This window comes from Durio zibethinus, chromosome 2, assembly GCF_047325235.1.
Source record: "Durio zibethinus cultivar Kanyao isolate XHJ-2024 chromosome 2, ASM4732523v1, whole genome shotgun sequence".
NCBI lineage: Eukaryota > Viridiplantae > Streptophyta > Magnoliopsida > Malvales > Malvaceae > Durio > Durio zibethinus.
Window position 1 is genome coordinate 4,315,389 of NC_143163.1, and position 20,114 is coordinate 4,335,502.

General features: G+C 36.7%; 3 protein-coding genes and 1 pseudogene across 5 annotated transcripts; 2 read left to right on the top strand and 2 right to left on the bottom strand.

Moving 5' to 3' along the window:
* The first annotated feature begins 183 nt into the window (after positions 1-183).
* On the top strand, positions 184-2,163 carry LOC111308284 (thioredoxin M3, chloroplastic-like). Its single transcript, XM_022906604.2, has 2 exons — positions 184-510; positions 1,610-2,163. The coding sequence occupies exons 1-2, from the start codon at positions 333-335 to the stop codon at positions 1,927-1,929; spliced, it is 498 nt and encodes a 165-aa protein (XP_022762339.2). The 5' UTR covers positions 184-332; the 3' UTR covers positions 1,930-2,163.
* Positions 2,164-2,745: 582 nt separating this feature from the next.
* LOC111308942 (uncharacterized) lies at positions 2,746-6,498 on the top strand. Of its 2 annotated transcripts, none has more exons than XM_022907649.2 (3): positions 2,746-3,035; positions 3,161-3,224; positions 4,416-6,498. In XM_022907649.2, the coding sequence occupies exon 3, from the start codon at positions 4,548-4,550 to the stop codon at positions 6,138-6,140; it is 1,593 nt and encodes a 530-aa protein (XP_022763384.2). In that variant the 5' UTR covers positions 2,746-3,035; positions 3,161-3,224; positions 4,416-4,547; the 3' UTR covers positions 6,141-6,498. The 2 variants fall into 2 exon arrangements, with proteins under 2 accessions (XP_022763384.2, XP_022763383.2); XM_022907648.2 differs by having other exon boundaries at positions 2,746-2,907.
* Positions 6,298-10,485, bottom strand: LOC111308943 (subtilisin-like protease SBT3; annotated as a pseudogene).
* A 3,481-nt stretch (positions 10,486-13,966) lies between these two features.
* Positions 13,967-19,462, bottom strand: LOC111308285 (putative receptor-like protein kinase At1g49730). Of its 2 annotated transcripts, none has more exons than XM_022906605.2 (9): positions 19,090-19,462; positions 17,675-18,226; positions 16,848-17,141; positions 16,481-16,742; positions 16,337-16,389; positions 15,973-16,040; positions 15,796-15,885; positions 15,155-15,239; positions 13,967-15,078 (listed from the first exon to the last, which is right to left on the bottom strand). In XM_022906605.2, the coding sequence occupies exons 1-9, from the start codon at positions 19,160-19,162 to the stop codon at positions 14,534-14,536; spliced, it is 2,022 nt and encodes a 673-aa protein (XP_022762340.2). In that variant the 5' UTR covers positions 19,163-19,462; the 3' UTR covers positions 13,967-14,533. The 2 variants fall into 2 exon arrangements, with proteins under 2 accessions (XP_022762340.2, XP_089602901.1); XM_089746775.1 differs by having other exon boundaries at positions 14,124-15,078; positions 16,848-17,135; positions 19,090-19,434.
* Between the last annotated feature and the right edge of the window lie 652 nt (positions 19,463-20,114).

The following is a 20,114-nucleotide window of genomic DNA, read 5'->3' on the forward strand; positions in this document are numbered from 1 at the left end:
GACAAACTAACAGACCAGTTCCCTACCCACTAGCATCAAACAACCAGACCCAACGGGCCCTACCTTTAGTCATGGATCGATCGAAAATTCAACAAAAATGGGACCTTTACCCCTGGGTCCGATTCGAAAAATCAAAATAAAACAAAAAGAGCACATGTTTTATTTCCATTTGATTCTTTGGTTTTTCTGGTAGGCGGACTGAGACTGAGCGGCTGCTGCTACCAACAAACCAGAAATCTTCCAAAACCAAAACCGCTGTCCTTTTTCTATAAAGCATCCGATTCCTCGCTACAATAATAAAAACCCTGTCTTTTTCCTTCTTTATTTCTTCAATGGCTTCTTCTACTTCGATTAGCCACTCTTATTTTGCTTCCACACGCTCCATTTCTTGTCACTTGCCCTTTAAGCTAAACTCTTCAAGGATCTCCTTTCCTTTGAAAAATGGGTCCTTTAAGCTTCGTAACGCGCCTCCTCTCACTCTCAAGACCCTCTCCACCCGTGAACCCAAAGGTAATGTCTTACTCTTTGTTGGAGTTTTTTTAATACTGTTTGAAATGGTGGGTTTTTATTTGATCTGATACTGCTTTACTATGTTAATCGGGTTTATGTTTTTCGGATGTTATTTCATATTTGTTGTGGCGTATCCAGTGAAGTTAGATTGATTGGTTACCCAGAAATTTGAGGAAAGAAAACAGGCAAAAATTTTCCGGGAATTTGTAAAATCTAGCTTTAACCAATCAAAAGGCGTTTGTGTGCATCTGTGTGTTAAAATATTCGGTTGGTCGTAGTTGTGGCAACTAGCGGCCAAGTCTAGGAAATAGTTTAACTTTGAAGATTTGGTGCTTTCAAACGAGTGTTAAAACGTTGGATATGAACCCTCAACATTGGTTATTTACTTTTTCTTTAATAGGGTGGTTATTTAGATATTCTCTGTCTCTTTATGGCTTTGGCTGGATGAATCTGCCACTGGATCTGCAAAAGAGAAACGATAGAAGAGCCTTTTGACTGATTTTATTAAATTTGGAGATGTGTAGATTCAAACTAAATTCCATTCGGATTTGTTGCTATGTATCATGGTAGATTAGATCTCGGAAATTTTCAGTGTAAAGTTTACTACTATATAATTATATGTGAGTTTTATGTTTTCAAAGCTGATACTTTCGCTAAAATTAACTTGATCTATCAGCCAAAAAACTTGTTTGTAGCGGTGCCATGCAACATAAAATCTTTACTGCTGGTGCTGTGGATAGAAGAAAGGGTACTTTGAAAAGATGAGATTGTTTTGTAATGTATCGTAGTGGTCGAACCAACTGAGATATTACCAACAGTTTGGAATTTAGCTTTTGTATTCAGGAATTGGGATGTCAATCTATTTTCTAAGCTTTAGAAGCTGTAAGAAACGACTAACAGAATTGAACATGGTGTCTCACTGTCTCTTAGAGGTAATGATCTAATGCTGCTTCAGTATTTTAAGAGCAATTTAAGTTTTGTAGAGCTTGTGCGCATATATTCGGTGCATTGCTTCTAGTTTCTTCCTTTTGAGATATAAGTGATGATATTATAGAACATTTGAAGGCCAAATTGATCATGTTTTGTTGATTATTTGCAGCTGCAGTGGTTACTAAAGACACATGGGAGAAATTGATATTGGACAGCGATACCCCTGTTCTAGTCGAATTTTATGCAAGCTGGTGCGGCCCCTGTAGGATGGTTCACCGAATTATTGATGAGATTGCAGGAGAGTATTCCGGGAGACTTAACTGCTTTGTGCTCAACACCGACAGTGACTTGCCAATTGCAGAGGATTATGAAATTAAGGCTGTTCCTGTGGTGTTGCTGTTCAAAAATGGAGAGAAGCGGGAGTCTGTTGTCGGTACGATGCCCAAGGACTTTTATATAACTGCTATAGAGAGGGTTCTGAAGTCCTAAACAATGTAGTGCACAACTGGAACAACCAGTAAAGGTTTCATCTTTTCTTGCATATATATGTCAAGTGGATTATGCGGTGCATAAATTGTACATTCTTTAGTTGTATCTCGCTAGTTGCTGTTATCGCCATAGCTTCGAAATGGTCCTTTTTGTTCACGGTTGTCCTTTTTTTCCCTACTGAAACTGGTGTTTTAAAACTTTAAATTGTTCTACCAATACAATCAATCTTCCACATGTCCCCAGATTCTCTTTCATACAGTTTTAAGGGTTTTTCAAGTTGAAGGTAGAAATGTTCTGTTTAAGATGGGAAGCAAAATTAGAGAGGATGATCGATCAGTGTCGCATTATCAAAACTTCCTTTGTTAATCGTTGACTTTTTTTTTTTTTATCTACAAAAAAGCAATAAAATTTCAGTTAATATCTATCCAAATTTGCTTCAATCTTTAAAACTGTGAGCTAAACATCCTATGGTTTTTGAAAAAATTAATTTATGTTAAGAATTTATTTAGATATAAATTAAATGTTGAAAGCTTATTTAGTTATAAATTAAAAATTAATAATTTATTTAAATATAATTCAAAATCAAAGATATAAATTAAACGTTAAAAAAATTTATTTAGATAAGAATAAAAATTTGAGAATTTATTTAAATAAAATAATAAAATGTAAGGATTTTTTATTATTTTATTATTTTTCCCTTATGTTAATTAGACCGACCGAGTTCTGATGCAAAGAGGTAAGAAATTCCACGTGTTCTTACAGGAACAAAATCTAGCCGTCCATAAAACTAGACAAACAAAATCTTATGTTTATTTCCTTCAAACTGTTTGCAAATATTTTTCGCAAAAACAAAGCAATCAAGCGAAGCCCAACTAAAAAACAAGGCAAAGCCGCTGCCGAAAGTCGAATCTACTGTCTATACCCAAAAATAGTAGCTTGTACTAAGAAAGCAGCCAGTTCCTCCACAGCAATGATTGTGTAATTTCTCTTTCCATTTTTTTACCTATCTGATTCTCAGCTTTCTCAGATTATCTCAATTCCCTTGTTTTTTTTTTTTATTTAAATAAGATAAACCCATCAATTGAAATACCTGCCCTTTTCCCCAGGTTTCTTCTTTTCTCTATTGAAGTGAACCTAATTTTTAATTCAACTTTTGTGGGTTTGAAATAAAGATCCTTTCTTTTATTAAATATTGGATATTTCTGTGTTTCTTTCTTCTTTTTGGTTTCAGGATCTGAGATTATTGGTTTCTGGGGACAGACGCGTAATTTATGGTGTTATGGTCTTGACACAAGGTACCCTTTTCATCTATCTTTGGTGTTAATTCTTGTTTAATTTTTATTTTTCTTGATTGAGTGATCATTGGATATTTTACTTTTTGTTTGTGTGTTGCTTTGTTTAATGGGGGAAAATTGGGTTTTAAATAGATATTGGATTAATCATTTTTTCAGTTCGTTCTAGCTGTGGAGTTTACTGATTGAATTTAGGAGTTGTGGTATGTCTTGCGAGTGTGTGCGGGGTTCTAATCTTCAATACGTGATATAATAAATTTTGTCAATTTTAATTTGTAAAGCTTAGAACTTAGGGCAATACTTGAATGGAAAAAATTTTCAGTTGTGGTTTTCATTCCCAAGAATTAAGAAACTGATTTGGTGTTGGGAATTGCTAGAAATGTTTTTGGTATTCAGCTTTCTGCATCCAAGGAGTCCTATAGATGCATAATTACTTTTCGCATTGTTGTTTTCCACATCCTTTTCTGATCAAGTGCTTATAAATGAACATTTGCACAATCAAAAACTGTTTTAACAACCACTAGTAAACTATGTCACCATTTTTTTCTCTCAAGCACCATGTTTTAGGTTCTTTTATATGCATTTTCTGTTTTACTTTGAATGATTTATGTGGCGAGTATCTAGAACAGATGCTAAGGGAAACATCAAGATGATTGGTTGTTTTCATTACCATGCTAACATTTCCATAAATTGGAAAGTTCTGACCGGTACACTACTAACTATTAGGATAACCAGTTGTATTGTATTCCTCCTCATAATTTCTTTCTTTCTGTATCCAAGCGATGCTTTGTCTATACCCTTTTATCCAAAGTAGTATCAACACATGTTACAAGTAGACCTAGCAATTTGAAACACAATATGGTAACACGATATGAAAACAATACAAATAAAATATACGGAGATAATATGGCTTAAAATTTTAGAAAAACCTTAAATAGTTTTAATAAAACCAAAAAATTGTATTTTATGTTTTTGTGTTGACACTAACTATGACATGTGCTTTTCGTGTAAAACATGACGTGAATATAATATTTTACACGACACGATGACACGAATCGCCAGGTCTAGTTGCAAGTTATTGTGTTTATACATTGTTAACTTCTGTCTAATATTTCTTATAGGATTCTGTTTGTGCAATGAACTTAGCAATCTTAATTCTAGCTCTTGACTGGTTTGTTAATATTTCTTCTTCAGATATTGCTCTGTGACGTATGCAGAATTTGCTTTGTTCGGCCTTAAGGATTACTTGTCATAACATCCTTGTATTGGCTCTCATTATTTTTCCCATAAATTCTCTGCTGGTTGATTTTCTGATAAAAGAGGGTGATGATGGCCAATCTAAATGCATCAACATCCATGGTTCCTTCAGAATCTGGGGAACAAAGGGGAACTCTTATGGTGGAGTCAAACATGAATGTGCTTCAACCTCCTATGAACCACCAAAATCGAACCTCCTCTGATGGTCCTGTGGCTATCCTTTGGGATATAAAGAACTGCCCTGTCCCAGGTGATGTCCGGCCTGAAGATGTAGCAGGGAATATAAGAATGGCTTTGCAAGTGCATCCTGTAATTAAAGGAGCTGTCTTGATGTTTTCTGCTTATGGGGATTTTAATGCCTTCCCTAGGAGGCTCAGGGAGGGCTGCCAGAGAACCGGTGTCAAACTGATAGATGTCCCAAATGGAAGGAAGGATGCTGCTGACAAGGCTATCTTGGTTGACATGTTTTTATTTGCCCTTGATAACCCTCCACCTTCATCTATCATGCTGATTTCAGGGGATGTTGATTTCGCTCCAGCTCTTCACATACTTGGCCAACGTGGATATACAATCATTCTTGTTATTCCTGCTGGTGTTGCTGTTTCATCCGCGCTGAGCAGTGCTGGTAAATTTGTTTGGGACTGGTCTAGTGTTGCTCGTGGGGAAGGTTTTGTACCTCCCTCAAAGGCCTTAACGCCTCCTCGAGGAGGATTAGCTGATATTGCTGGTTATTTCATGGGGTGCCATATTAGTGACAATCCAGATAGCCAAAATGAGGAAGAGGCAATAGTTTATAGGGGCATTTCACAAAGCTATTACAACTCGAGAGATTTCTCAATTGTGTCACAATCATTTTCTGAATATACAAGCAACCCTTCAATAGCCGTACCTTCTTTCCCTACAACTTTGAGGTCACAAAGTCTCCCATCCGGTTTAAATGAAGCATCGGGATGTCCTGGCTTTTATGATCAGAATGATACTATGTGGGTACAACCTGGAGACATAAATGGTTTGAAGGGACAACTGGTGAAATTGCTAGAACTTTCAGGAGGATGCATGCCTCTTACCCGAATTCCTGCTGAGTATCAAAAGTTTTTTGGGAGGCCTCTTTACGTGGCAGAGTATGGGGCATTCAAACTTGTTAATCTGTTCAAAAAGATGGGTGACACTCTGGCAATTGATGGAAAAGGTCATAAGAAATTTGTCTACCTTAGAAACTGGAAAGCAGGCCCAAGTGCACCTCCTTTGGATCTGGCAAGGAAAGATAAAAAGGGGAGGGGGAATCAGGAAGAAAACATTGATGTTGCTGCAGGTGCTGGCTCTTCTGATGAGTTTTCTGATGAGGAAAGAGTGGTAGTTAAAGAACGTGATGAGAGGAGGAATGAAGGATGGACTAACTTTGGAGTAGCAGGATGTGATGTTGATGAGCGTAATCTTGAACAATTTAAATATGAGTTGCAGGAAATTCTTGTGAGTTATTCTTGCCGGATTTTCCTGGGTTGCTTTGAAGAAATATACCAGCAGCGGTATAAGAAACCGTTGGACTATAGAAAGCTCGGTGTTGAGAAGCTGGAGGAGTTGTTTGACAAGGTGAGGGAAGTTGTGGTCTTGCATGAAGAACCAGTAAGCAAGAGGAAATTTCTCTTTGCAGTGGGTAGCTAGAAGAATCAGACAGATTCTTTCCTCTAAGCCGTTGTTTCTTTTTTTACAAAAAAAAAAAAAATGAATAGATCAGACCTTTGAGCAATGCTTATCAATGCTTGGTCTCTGATCTGTCTCTGTCTCTGTCTCTCTCTCTCTCTCTCTCTCTCTCTCTCTCTTTTAATTTGTTTTGCCACGGTTTCATAAGTGGTAGATAGGACAGGCTGGGAGCACTGTTATTTTTGTTGTGCATCATGCATGGATTTGGAGTTTAAAATTTCCATGTAATTCTCATGCCTTGTCATTGTAACTGATCAACATATAACGTGGAACTCTGTTGTAAATTAAAATATCGAGTTATCAATCCTTTGTTTTTTTTTTCTTTTGCTCCATTATTTTACTAAAAAACATAAAAAAAAAGATGAAATTTCCAGCCAATTTGGCTTAAGGTGCGAATGCAGAGACTATTGGACTTTCTAACTTCATGCTTCCCATCGACCTCGTACCAGCTCAGGAATCCATAATTCCCGTAGTAATCACTTTGAGGGATACTTGCTACTCCGACATCAATGTCAACGGTGAGTTGGAACTTGGCTTTACTGTATTTTCCTGCAAGTAATTGTTGATGGTTGCACTACAGCTTTCATACCTGAAGGAACACTCACCACTGCTCGAGAAACCGAGCTACCCTCTGCCAAATTTGTCAGTTCCGTTTGGAAGGTGATGCTGGTTGTGTTAGTATTGTTCAAGATAATGATGAATGATGGGTAATTGGGATCGAGGTTAGCATTATCACATGTAAAGTGAGATGTGTCGGAAATAATGGTTTAAATTTTATAATAGATTTATTTAAAATTTATTAGATATTGTTTGTTAGATAAAAAAATTTTAAAAAAATTTTTTTTTAATAAACAAATTTGAGTTGCAGAAGTAAAATTTTAAGAGGAAATAAATTTTTAATAGGTAAATTTGTATGCTTATAAATAGATGAAGTCTCTATAAGATTATGTATGAAAAAAATATGTAAGAGAATTGTAAGATTTTATGAAATAAATACCTCACAGAAATGCTAGAAATTTATATGTTATAAATGTGTATGTTTGTTTATACGTAGACTAGAAGAGACTGAAAGGATCCACATAAGTATAGTGCATGGGAGTGGACTAGAAGAGATTGAGAGAATTTATTTAAATGTAATGAATGTGTATATATAGGTATATGTTTATTTGTGTTGAAATGATACACATAGATATGTTTTTATTTGGGTTAAGAATACTCTATAAAATTAAAAGAGATTAAGAGGGTTTGAGTATTGATTGCTAAATGATTGATTGATTTTATGTATATTTGTAATTTTCTATAACCTATGGATCTTGTTTTTCATTCGTGGATGTAGATTGATTAAATCGAATCATGTTATATTATTATCTTTTACGTGATTAATTAATTGTTTGATTTTATTTTCACTAGTGTTATTGGATTAGATATTTTTTTGTCTAATAAATGGTATCAGAGCTAAGTTTAAGACGTAAGAAGAAGTGGAGATTAGAGACATAGGAAGAAGCAAGCCTAGAGGAGCTCGATTTAAAAATAGAGTTCGAGTTCATATTTTAAGGATTGATGATCAATTTACGTGAAGCATTAAGACACACAAAACAAAATGATTATGAGACTTTCATTGTAAATGAAGTCAAGTATGTCTAGTATGAAAACAAATAATTTGATGAAATTTGAATCAAGGTAGAGATTATTGAAAATAGTGATTCAAATCTCACAACAGATTTATCTAAAATTTATTAGATATTGCTTGATAGATAAAAAGAATTATAAAAGAATAATTTAAAAAAAAAAATAATTCTTAATAGGTAAATTTAACTTACAAAAAAAAAAATTATAAGAAGAAAAATATTTTTAATAGGTAAATTTGTATGCTTATAAATATGTGAAGTCTCTATATGATTAGCTATGAGAAAAATATGTAAGAGAATTGTAGAATGTTATGAGATAGACACTACATAAGAATATTAGAGATTTACATCTTTTGAGTTTGTATATTTGTATGTTTGTGAGTTGAATAAAATAGATTGTGAAAGTTCACATAAATATAGTGCATGAGAGTGAACTAAAGGAGATTAAGAGAATTCACATAAATATGATAAATGAAAACATATGAGTATGTATTTATTTGTGTTGAAAGTATATATATGAGTATGTGTTTATTTGAATTGAAAATATTTCATAAAAAAATTAAAAAAATTTATAAATATTGATTATTGAATAATAAATTAATTTGATGTATGTTTATAATTTTTTTTATTAATATAAATTAATTGAATCAATTACATTAAATTATTATTTTTATATAATTAATTAATTAATTAATTTCGTTTTCGTTAAAATGATTGTACTAAAAGATTATTTTATCCAACGAGACCTTCCCGTGATATTCCGGATCTGTCTTCTTGTGTAGTTTAACCCACAAAGGTAGTCGATGTAGTCTGGAATCTCAATATCGTAGACTAGGCCCGGGTCCAGGGCTTTGTTAGGATTTATGTGCCCTGCTCCGAAATCAGGAGGAGTCCCAGCAATCCCTGTGGTCATGTCAATGATACGGCCATTTGCGTTGTCAATAACATCAGCTGTTGTCATCATTGCTGATCGGATGGCTGCCGAACTCCAGTCGCGGTGGGTGGTTTCAAGCAGTGTGGCTATGCCAGCTGCATGGCGGCTTGACATGGATGTTCCAGATTCAATAGCGTAATCTGTAAGCAAATAATCATAGTCATCAATTGGTGGAAAGCCTCTGTTGGGGACCCAAGCAGCCAAAATGTCGACTCCAAGAGCCAAAATATCGGTTTTCAGTATCCATGGTAATCTTCTATCAGGTCCTCTAGATGAAAAGTAAGCCACTTGTGCAGCTGGCTTAGTACCCAAAAGGGTTGTTTGAAACCTAATACTGACTGTTGCATTCCTGGAATTGATTATGTAATTTTTTATCAGATCTCCGTCATTCGGATTTAGTAACACAAAGGGATTGTCGAAATCGTTGTTGGAAAAACAGCCCATCGTCCGAGCTAAATATAGCTCCAGCAGCTCCAGTTCTGTCCATTTCAAAAGTTTGTTGATTTGGATTTAGTTGGCCGCTGGGGTCGAAGTCACAGAATAAGTACTTTCCAGCAACTTCTTCGGGATCCAGCCAGTAAAAATCGCAGAGTTCCTTGGTTCGGTTTCCATGTCCAAAGTATATTGGAACGCCCAAGACAAACAAGTTTTCTGGATAGGCAGATTTTCCAGTTACAGTTAACTCTCCATCACCAAGCGTGACATGAGCTGCGGAGTCTCGATCGATGGTTCCAGCACCAACGGTAGTGATCCAAGGAGCCCCATTGAGAATGGTATATGCATGAGGACCATTATTGTCAGCTGAGCATGAAACAAATATCCCTTTCTTCAAAGCTGCAAAAGCTCCAATTGCAATAGGATTCTCATCAAACGGAGTCTCAATGGACCCCAAAGACAATGACATGACATCCGCACCATCCTCTATAGCTTGATCCATGCCAGCCAGTACATCAGTTGCTGCGGCATCATAACTGTTGTCAAAGAACAGCACTTTGTACATGGCAATCCTAGGCTTTGGTGCCATTTCTATAGCTATTCCTTTTGCATATCCAAACTAATCAACACCTACCACCCGGGTGCCTGCTACTGTGGACGATGTGTGGGTACCACGACCATTGTAGTCCCTCGGTGGTGAATCGGAGTCATCTGTATTTGATATGTTCATTTTTTCCTCCTGCATGCCTTTGCTGAAGGTTCTTGCCCCAATTAGCTTCCTATTGCAATAAGATGAGTTGAGTTTAATACCGCTTTCACATGCATCACGCCATTTCTCTGGCACCAGCGGCAAGCTTTCATCATTAAAACTCTCGCTTTCACGTCAGATGCCTGTATCAAGGACCCCAATAATCAAGTCATCACCGAATCCACCAACAGGCCATAACCCGGTATATTTCTTCAATCCAGTAAATGTTGGGGTACGGATGGTACGAAGGTGACCAAATGCTTCATGATGACCAGACAATTTGTGAAGTTGATCAAGGTGGGCTTGGGATAACACAGCACTAAAACCATCTATCACATGATTGTAAGCGTAGAGATGCAATGGGAAAAAGCGATCTGGTGATGACAGGGATGAGAGGGTTGACATATACCAATCGTGATGGGTGGAAAAGATAGCGGACTTTGCTGATTTGTCCATATGGATAGTGTAGGTCCTAGGGCGTTCTGATGCCGACGAGGATGTGGCAATAGAGAATAAAATGGAGATAGAAATGAGGAGTCCTGATGGAGTGAGCTGTTCCATTGTTCAGGTCATTAATACCACCTGGATGTGATATTTGAAGATTCAGAGGATCTTACTTATAGACATGGATCGTCCCCAAGTTAATACATCATAAAGATAGAGTAAATCAATGAATTTTCTGATTTTCCAATGGCCGGACTAAATGTAAGATGAGTCATCCAAAGTTACAAAAACGATTTTTCCAACATTATTTATCGGATAGCGACCTAATATTAGCTGGCAAAATGTGTTATTATAGTTTGGATCGCCCAAAGAAATAAGCAAGAGTGATTGTAACAATTTTGATCATCAGATTTGGAGACAATCTTTCCATTTTTTCGGTTTTCTCCGTCTCAAGCCTTTTAGTCTAGACACGCATGAGTTGGCTCAAGGAAACAGAGGAACCCTCAGTTTTCAGCATCAATTATAAGCACGTGTCACGGTCTTAAAGGAGAAATCACAAATTTTATATCAATTGTGTATTAGAATTAATCATAAGATATAAAGGTTCATATCACTTTTAACTTGTGAGATGCTTTTTGTGAGATAAAATCATGATATTAAGAAAGGGACAATATCTCACAAATTGGTGTGAATCATGACAATTAGGCGGTTCTAAAACACGAAAGAGGGGCCATTCTCCTGTCTTGGAGCTGCGCGAGTCTAGAGCTTGAGTTTTAACTTATGACAAGTGATATCAAAGTAGACCTTAAACCATTCGACTCACGTCAAATGCCTTGAGAGAGGGTAGACATAGTGGTCAACCTCCGTAATGAGTGCGTCGTGAGGTTGGGTGGGAAAGTGTCACACCAAGCTTTTCAAGAAAGAGTAGACAAGATACTTCAATCTCATATTAGACATTAAACGTGGGTCACTGCGATATAAAAATGTTGGCGCTACACACCTTGATAAACTGGTTTTGAGGGGAGAAGGTAATGATCATGTGATAAGGTTGGGTGGAAGAGAATGTCCGTTAAGCCCTCCAAAAAAGAGTAGATAAGGTACTCCAATCCCACATCGAATATGAAAGAGAGGTTACTGAGATATAAAAACGTTAGGATTACACACCTTGATTAACCGATTTTAAGGGAAGAGAGTAATGGCTATGTGACAAGTGGTGTTAGAGTCAGCTTTGGGAAATATAAAAACGTTGAGGCTACACACCCTGATAAATCGATTTTAAGGATAAATCGATTTTGAGAAGAAAGGGTAATGGCCATGTGACAAGTGATGTTAAAAGCAACTCTAGGGGTATTAGCGATGTACCACAAAAAACAGTGATCATTCATAGCCAGCTCTGAGGAGTATAAAAATATTGAGGCTACACACCATGAATTCTCATATACGGTTCTCAGAAGGGGAGTCCTCTTGGTTTACCTATCTCAATAAAGTCTATGATTGGTTCGAAGAACGCCTCGAGATTCAGGCGATTGCAGATGATATAACTAGTAAATATGTTCTTTCTCATGTTAACATATTTTATTGTCTATGAGGAATTATGCTTACTTGTTTTTTGATACAAGTAGCTATAGGATTTGCTATGACTTTTTACTATCGTCCAACCGTTACTGAAGCTTTTACTTCTGTTCAATATATAATGACTGAAGCTAACTTTGGTTGGTTAATCCGATCAGTTCATCAATGGTCGGCAAGTATGATGGTCTTAATGATGATCCTGCATGTATTTCGTGTCTATCTCATTGGTGGTTTTAAAAAACCTCACGAATTGACTTGAGTTACAGGCGTGATTCTGGCTGTGTTGACTGCATCTTTTGGTGTAACAGGTTAACTCTAGGGGTATTAGCGATGTACCACAAAAGACAGTGATCATTCGTTGGAGTGGGAGAAGATGTCACTTAGCGATGTACCACAGAAGACAATGATCATTCGTAGCCAGCTCTGGGGAATATAAAAACGTTGAGGTTACACACCATTAACCGATTTTAAGGGAAGAGAGTAATGGCTATGTGACAAGTGGTGTTAGAGCCAGGTCTGGGAAATATAAAAACGTTGAGGCTGCACACCCTAATAAATCGATTTTAAGGAGAAAGGGTAATGGCCATGTGACAAGAGATGTTAAAAGCAACTCTAGGGATATTAGCGATGTACCACAGAGGACAGTGATCATTCGTTGGAGTGGGGGAGGATGTCACTTAGCGATGTACCACAGAGGACAGTGATTATTCGTTGGAGTGGAGAAAGATGTCACAATCCTAATGAGGGGCCATGAATTCCACATCGGCTGTATACTAGAATTGATCATGAGATATAAAGGTTCACACCACCTTTAACTTGTGAATCCTCAGAGGACAGTGATCATTCGTTGAAATGGGGGAAGATGTCACTTAGCGATGTACCACAGAGGATAATGATCATTCGTTGGAGTGGGGGAGGATGTCACAATCCTAAGGAGGAGCCATGAATTTCACATCGACTGTATACTAGAATTGATCATGAGATATAAAGGTTCACACCGAATATAAAAACGTTGAGGCTACACACCCTAATAAATCGATTTTGAGGATAAAAGGTAATGGCCATGTGACAAGTGATGCTAAAAGCAATTCTAGGGGTATTAGTGATGTACCACAGAGGACAGTGATCATTCGTTGGAGTGAGAAATGATGTCACAATCCTAAGAAAAAGCCATGAATTCACATCGATTGTATACTAAAATTGATCATTGAGGATAAAGGGTAATGGCAATGTGACAAGTGATGTTAAAAACAATTCTTGGGGTATTAGTGATGTACCACAGAAGGCAGTGATCATTTGTTGGAGTGAAAAAAGATGTTACAATCCTAAGGAGGAGTCATGAATTTCACATCAACTGTATACTAAAATTGATCATAAGATATAAAGATTCACACCACCTTTAACTTGTGAATCCTTAAAGGATAGTGATCATTCGTTGGAGTGGGAAAGGATGTCATAATTCTAAGAAAGAGTCATGAATTTCACATCGACTGTATATTAGAATTGATCATGAGATATAAAGGTTCACATTACCTTTAACTTGTTAATCCTCTTTTGTGAATCAAAATCATAAGACAAAGAGGTCAAAGTATTGCACACCCTGATAAATCAATTTTGAAGGAAAAAAGTATTGATCACGTGACAAGTGGTGTTAGAACCAACCCTTGAAGTACTAACAATGTCCCACCAAGGATAGTGGTCATTCATTGAAGTGGAAAAAGATGTCATGATCCTAAGGAAAAACCATGAATTTCACATCGACTGTATACTAGAATTAGTCATAAGATATAAGGATTCACATCACCTTCAACTTGTGAGTCTCTTTTTGTAAGACAAAACCATAAAACCAAGAAGCTCAATGTAAACAATACCTCACAAATTGATGTGAATCATGACAATTAAGCTAATTTGGAACACGAAAAAAATTATCCTCGTGTTCTAAAACCATGTGAGCCTCAAATTTGAATCTCAACTCGTGACATATGAGCACCAAGGAATTCAACCATAGCAAGGAACCCTTGAGATTACTAAACCATATGGTACTTGATTTTGATGGCAAAACAATAATAGAATGATTTACTTTTCCATGGAATTTCAAACAGACTACATGACTTTCAAACTCCTACATACCCTATCATAAAAGAGAGGAGAAAAGGAGAAAAAAAAACTCCCACAGACAAAATAGCAGCAACTCCCTTTGAAGGCGCAATAAGACAATTGTACTGAGGCATATCTTTCAGTTTTTGAATCAATAAAGGGCAATCTTAATGACTAGCTGCAATATCCTAATCTCTGCATCAATGATACAAGCAAAAAATACATTTGTGTCATTTATCCATAAAAAAAAGGGAAAAATAAACTGGAAAATTATAAGATGACCACTTTTTGAATCCTTTTTTTCCCTTTTGTACAGGTAACAAGCTTGATGGCATTCACTTGCTCTACTACATGAGGATTCTGCATAACAAAGACCATGCATACCTGCTAGTTAATGAGTGAAATCACATCAAGCAATCTCTCAAATCTCAGCTATGGTTTAATCAAATAGAGGCAACTCTTTGTATGGTTGGATGAAGCAAACAAATGATTGGCCTCAAAGGGAGAGTATATTTTGAGGAGATTGTGGTGATCCAGTTTCTAGTAAAAAGCTTCTACTACAATATGACCTTGATGTACTTGAAGATGAAGCAAGATATCTTCCATCCCCACTGTGAAAAAGAGGTCCACTCCTAGGAATTTTCCCTCTGCTTGTCCTTCCTCTTCCGTCAGTACCATCATAATCTTCATCTTCAACAGCTTGTATAAACCCACTTTGTATTGGATCTGAACTCTCATACAAAAGCCGAAGGACCTGTTTGATTGAAGGTCTAGCCCGCCCTTGCCTCTGGGTGCACCATCTCACAATGGTCACAACTGTCTGAAGTTGGTCTAAATCAAAGGAATCCTTAATTTGGGGGTCCACTAGCTCAATTAGCCTTGACTCTGATGCCATCAGTACCTGGGATGATTCTACCAAATTCTTGCCATCTTGTATAGCTCGTCTTGCAGTCACTATCTCCAAAAGTAGCACACCATAGCTGTATACATCACTTCTATCTGTGAGTTCTTGAGTGACCACATATTCAGGATCCATATAACCTGAAAGTTATCTAACGTTTAGATCTTTAAGTGAAGAATATGAGACAATTAAGCCTCCAATGATTTATTGGCTAACCTGGAGTTCCACGGATGTCAGTATTTACTGGTTCAAAGCAAATAGAACCATCTTTTGAAGCATGCGCAAGGCCAAAATCTGCAACCTAGAGGATACAGTAAAGCAGAAAGCAGGATTGTTTAAAAGCAATGTACTTTGATGCAGAAGACAGAAGTTCTTCAAAGTTCTCATATGAAACGTTTCTTCCTTAATTTCTTCAGAAACTGTTTCATTTTCTCAAACATTCTCATTGTTTTAGAAATTAGAATGGCCTTTTGTGCTTTCACCAGCTTTCAGCTTCCTCTAGTTATTGAAGGTTGTATTCCATTTTTATTACTTTAAGCTTGCGCTAGTAATTACTTCAAAAGAAAAAAAAAAAAAAAAAGCTTGCTCTAGTAATTGAAGGTCCATTTTTTATTATCCAAACATATGCATACCGAGAAAGAAAAACTACTATTTACTTTATTGAGAAAATGATGAGGAAATCAAAAGTTCTCAAGTTGTGTGTGTGTGTGTGTGTGTGTGTGAGAGAGAGAGAGAGAGAGAGAGTCTATGAGCATTCTGGAGAGAAATTATTATACTCCATAAGGAGTTTCCTCATAAATGTGAGAGCAAAATACAAGTGGTTGTACAACTAAATGAGCATTCAACAGACACAATACCTTCGCAAAAAAATTCTCATCCAACAAAATGTTGCTTGATTTGATGTCCCTGTGGCACAGAGGTGGATCACAATAAAAATGAAGGTACTCCTGCAAAAGAGAAGAGATTTAGCAAGATGATAATTTTGTATAAACAAATCTGCAAATCCAAAAAACAACAGAATCAACTGCTATTACCAAAGCATTAGCCACGTCAATGGCAATTTGTATTCTGGTCTCCCAACTCAGTGGGTTTTTACCCGGGCCTGCACAAATTTGAGATCAAATCCATTTAGGGCATTAAATGAACAAATGATGGACATGGAAAGATAACATGGAAAGAAGCAGTTGATCAAGTATGCCTTCTACTGCATTTGTGTGTACAAATTTGTTATACAATTATCACAAAAGTTAATACAGTGTCAAATGGAGGCAAGAAATTCTTCTTTTGAACCAAAATAATGTAACTGACTTCAAACTGCTCCTAAGAACCCCTTCCCAAACCCATTTAAGGATAATATTGAACTTTGGAGAAGTGAATTAAAGGAAAGGAGAAGCATACAATGAAGATGATCCTTTAGGCTTCCATTTGACATGTATTCATACATTAGAAATCTGCAAGAAGCAAAAGCATTTAAGTTTGCTGGTAGATGGATCAATCTCCTGGACATACACACGTACATAGGTACATACAAGAATGAACTACCTCTCACGCTTTTCAATGCAAAATCCTCTTAGAGCAACTAGATGACGATGGTGTAATCTAGCAAGAAGTTCTATCTCTCTGCAAAATTCATCTTCTCCCTGCTCTGAAACTTTGTTCATCCGCTTCACAGCTATCGTTGAGCCATCACTAAATTGAGCTTTGTGTACCGTCCCAAACCCTCCACATCCAATGACAGTGTTAAAATTGTCAGTTGCCTTTTTTGTTTCCTTGTAGCTATATTTTCTAAACATTGATGAAGTACCTGCATTTAATACCAATCCCCATCAGATCACACAACTGCCCTTTGAAAGAAAATGACATTCAAAACTTGCCATTATCCAGGACAATAGGTGATATCAAAACAAACCTTCCTGAAATTTACGCATGGGTGGAGGAGAAGGAAAGAGTTTTGAAGAGTTCTTGTCCATACTCTCAGAATCATCTAACTCTCTGCTCTTCCTTCGAATCAAGACTACCAATACTATAAGCATCATCATAGCAGCTACTATAACTGCTATGCCAATGCCTGGAATTAACGTTAGGTGGTATGTCTGGTGCTTTTGTTTTGGCCGTACTCCGAAAATGAGTTGACTTGGACTAGCGGCAACCAACGGACTAGGAGAAGCCTTAGGGGTAGGTGGAGATGGAGATGACTCTGAAACTAGCATCATGATTGCAATAAATTACTAGCTGATTGGATGGAGTACATAAAAGTTCATTTACTTACAGAAAATAAGCCATGAAAAACATGCTCATATATCTAATGGCCACATGAAAGCAAAAGCACATTTTTGATGCGATATTAATTAGGAGCATCAGTTTTTCCAGGCATATTTAGGTTTCTTTTTCTTTTTTTTAATTTTCTAGAACAAGGCACCAAAGCATTACAATGTTTATTACCAGTCCCCATAAAAGATTCAACTTTAGCCTGATGATTGTTCTAGACCACCTATTTTAAGTACCAGAGAGGTAATGTATCAACAAAGCTTCTTGGCTCTAATCACCACTGATAAGAGGAAAAGTGAGGAAGCAGGATAGAGGGATACAAAGTTAAGAAAAATCATATAACATTTGAGCCGTGCAAGAGACTGCAAAAGTGGGAGAATTCTTACAAAAAACTATCCACATAACAACGGATACACAAACAGTTCTCGTATAAAATCAAATCCCTGTTTTTTGTGAAACTATTCATACCTGGTGGGATGTTAAATCCCTGAACTTGGAAAAAGCAACTTGCAATTTCAATAGCTGAAGTGTTGTCAACTTGGCTTGCAAGCGCAGCAAAGGTCGCATCTCGGCAAGTACTCAATGTCATATTATCTTCAGATCCAACTAGATGATGAAGGTAGACAATGCCAGCATTTAAACATTTTCGGCAATCATTTTCCAGCAAAAGTGGCAGTTTGCAGTTCTCTGTGACATCCATAAATTTTGGAGACTCGAGCATCTCTGGTACAGTTGTTCGACCCCTACAGTCATAACTAACGGGAATTTTTGTACCAAACCCACAGAAAATTGTGGCATTTCGTGGCACTCCATACAGTTCCATGGTTTGCAATATGGAGTGGACGCAGAAATCAGATAAATTTGATGTAACTCCTAGGTTGCTTGTCATATTTGCATATTGAGCAACAGAAAAGGCAATGAAAGCATTCATATAGTGGCAACACTTTCCTCTGTCATCTTTATTAGAGCATAAAGAAGCCACAAGAGTAAAATTTGATCCGCTCAAATCTAAGGGGCAATCTGCAAAAGTAGTAAGACCATTGATCAGATACGAGTGACTCAAGCAACAATAACATCACCATCTTTGCTTTTCAATTCATCACTTGCAAAATAGATCACTGACAATCACCAAGAAAATGTTTGACAGAAGGTGTTAGTATGACAGTCAAATTTCTGTAACCTTTAAATGACTAGTTACTGGTGATTATAAAGGAAAAGGATCCTATTCAATCAACTTGAAACCCAGAATGCATCATCTAGCCAAAAGTACCTAAATTCTGGCATACTATGGACAGCCCTTATTTGAAAATCTATATCAGTGCCAAATCAACACTATACTATAGGAATCACATTGCCACATCATTTTACCAAGCAAAAACATACAATGCAAGCCAGAAATATCCAGTTGAAATGACACCACTTTGGCCATTAATTCTTGACACGGAGCTCTAAGTATCCATTAAGCTAAATCCAGAAATTGAAAAGATAATGGATTGAACATGTTATTGTCTTCAAATTCCTTAAACAGTGAGCGACAAGAAAGTACCTATAAATCATCTGAACCACATAACTGGGTACAAAAAGCAGGTAGCTCAAACATTCTAATGTCAATTACAATCAAAACAGAACAATGGATAAACTTTAAAAGCGTGCATTTTCATATCAATGGAAATCACAATTCAAAATGTTCTGCTTCAAAACCAAAACCTATTTTTCAGGATTCCACTCTTACCCCAGACCGAAAAGGAAAAAAAAAAGCATAATAAATGGCCCAAAATGACATCTTTTACAATAAGGAAAAACAAGTGATAACACCAATTGCAACTTGCTTAAAAAGGAAAGTAGAGCTGAGCTTTAGAAACAAGAAAGTAATCAAACATAACCTGCCGATATCAAAGGAAGCTGCAAACCAAGAAAAGCCAGGAAACCCAACAGTGCCTTTGCATAAACCACCATGGTCGAACAGGAAAGAAACTTATTTTTTTCAAGTTTTGCCCGAAGAAAAGAGAGAGAGAGAGAGAGAGAGAGAGAGAGAGAGAGAGAGAGAAAGATTTGAAAAGAAACAGAGAAATCTAAGTAATGGAGCAATGTCAGCACATCTAGGAACCGTAGAGAACTGAGTAACAAAGAGAGAGGGGGCACTGGTCAGTGGTCACTGAGCAGTGAGTGAGTGCGGCTTTTGAGCCTTCTCTTTGTCTCTTTCTCCTCTCTCTTTCGGGTCTTTAAGCAGTGGAGGCCTGCAGGGGTTCTCAGCTCATAAACAAAACTAATTTTATCATTGAAATAGGAAAATTGAAAAATGGAAGGGAGCGTGGTCCCAAAGAATCACGTTGAAGTGGGTCAGTTTTGATATTATTTTTAGGACTCGTTTTATTACGGGTATAATAAGAGTTGTCTTGATGAGATATCTGCTGATTATCCTTGTTGGTCGGTTGGGGTTTCTCTCTTCTTTTGTTTGACTATGACTTCATGTAGTATAGGTCACTTTATTTTCATATACTATATTAACCCACAAATATTAATTACTTATTAACTAAAATGTGAGCCTATCTTGTCTTAAAATATTAATATAGGGTTTAAAAGATTTAAGTTTAGGGACAATAGTAATGAATTGAAGCCACTTTACCCTTTTTTTTTTCTTCAAGCTGCTCATGAATTTTTGTATGTTAGCACATAAAGGTTGTTTGATGCTTTCTTTGCAGACAAAACAATGTTTTGTTTGTTTGTTTGAGGCAAAAATGTGAAACCAAGTTTTTATAGAGAACTTTGGAAAAGTGAAAGTTCTTGCAGAGTTGCATAGACAATTTGACATCTATTTTAACACGACAGAATTTACAATGAACAGGGACAGATGAGGGTGGGTAGGTAAAATGGCCAGGCCTTCCAAGGACTCTGAGCTTTGTACATG

What these genes read in the sequence shown, in the direction of transcription:
- LOC111308284 (XM_022906604.2), top strand. Translation starts at nt 333, where the DNA reads ATGGCTTCTTCTACTTCGATTAGCCACTCTTATTTTGCTTCCACACGC. An exon ending in CTCCACCCGTGAACCCAAAG is followed by an intron (nt 511 to 1,609) that starts GTAATGTCTTAC and finishes GATTATTTGCAG; the next exon opens with CTGCAGTGGTTACTAAAGAC.
- LOC111308942 (XM_022907649.2), top strand. Translation starts at nt 4,548, where the DNA reads ATGATGGCCAATCTAAATGCATCAACATCCATGGTTCCTTCAGAATCT.
- LOC111308285 (XM_022906605.2), bottom strand. Translation starts at nt 19,162, where the DNA reads ATGGTGGTTTATGCAAAGGCACTGTTGGGTTTCCTGGCTTTTCTTGGT. An exon ending in GCTTCCTTTGATATCGGCAG is followed by an intron (nt 18,227 to 19,089) that starts GTTATGTTTGAT and finishes CTACTTTTGCAG; the next exon opens with ATTGCCCCTTAGATTTGAGC. An exon ending in ATGAGAATTTTTTTGCGAAG is followed by an intron (nt 15,240 to 15,795) that starts GTATTGTGTCTG and finishes TGTATCCTCTAG; the next exon opens with GTTGCAGATTTTGGCCTTGC.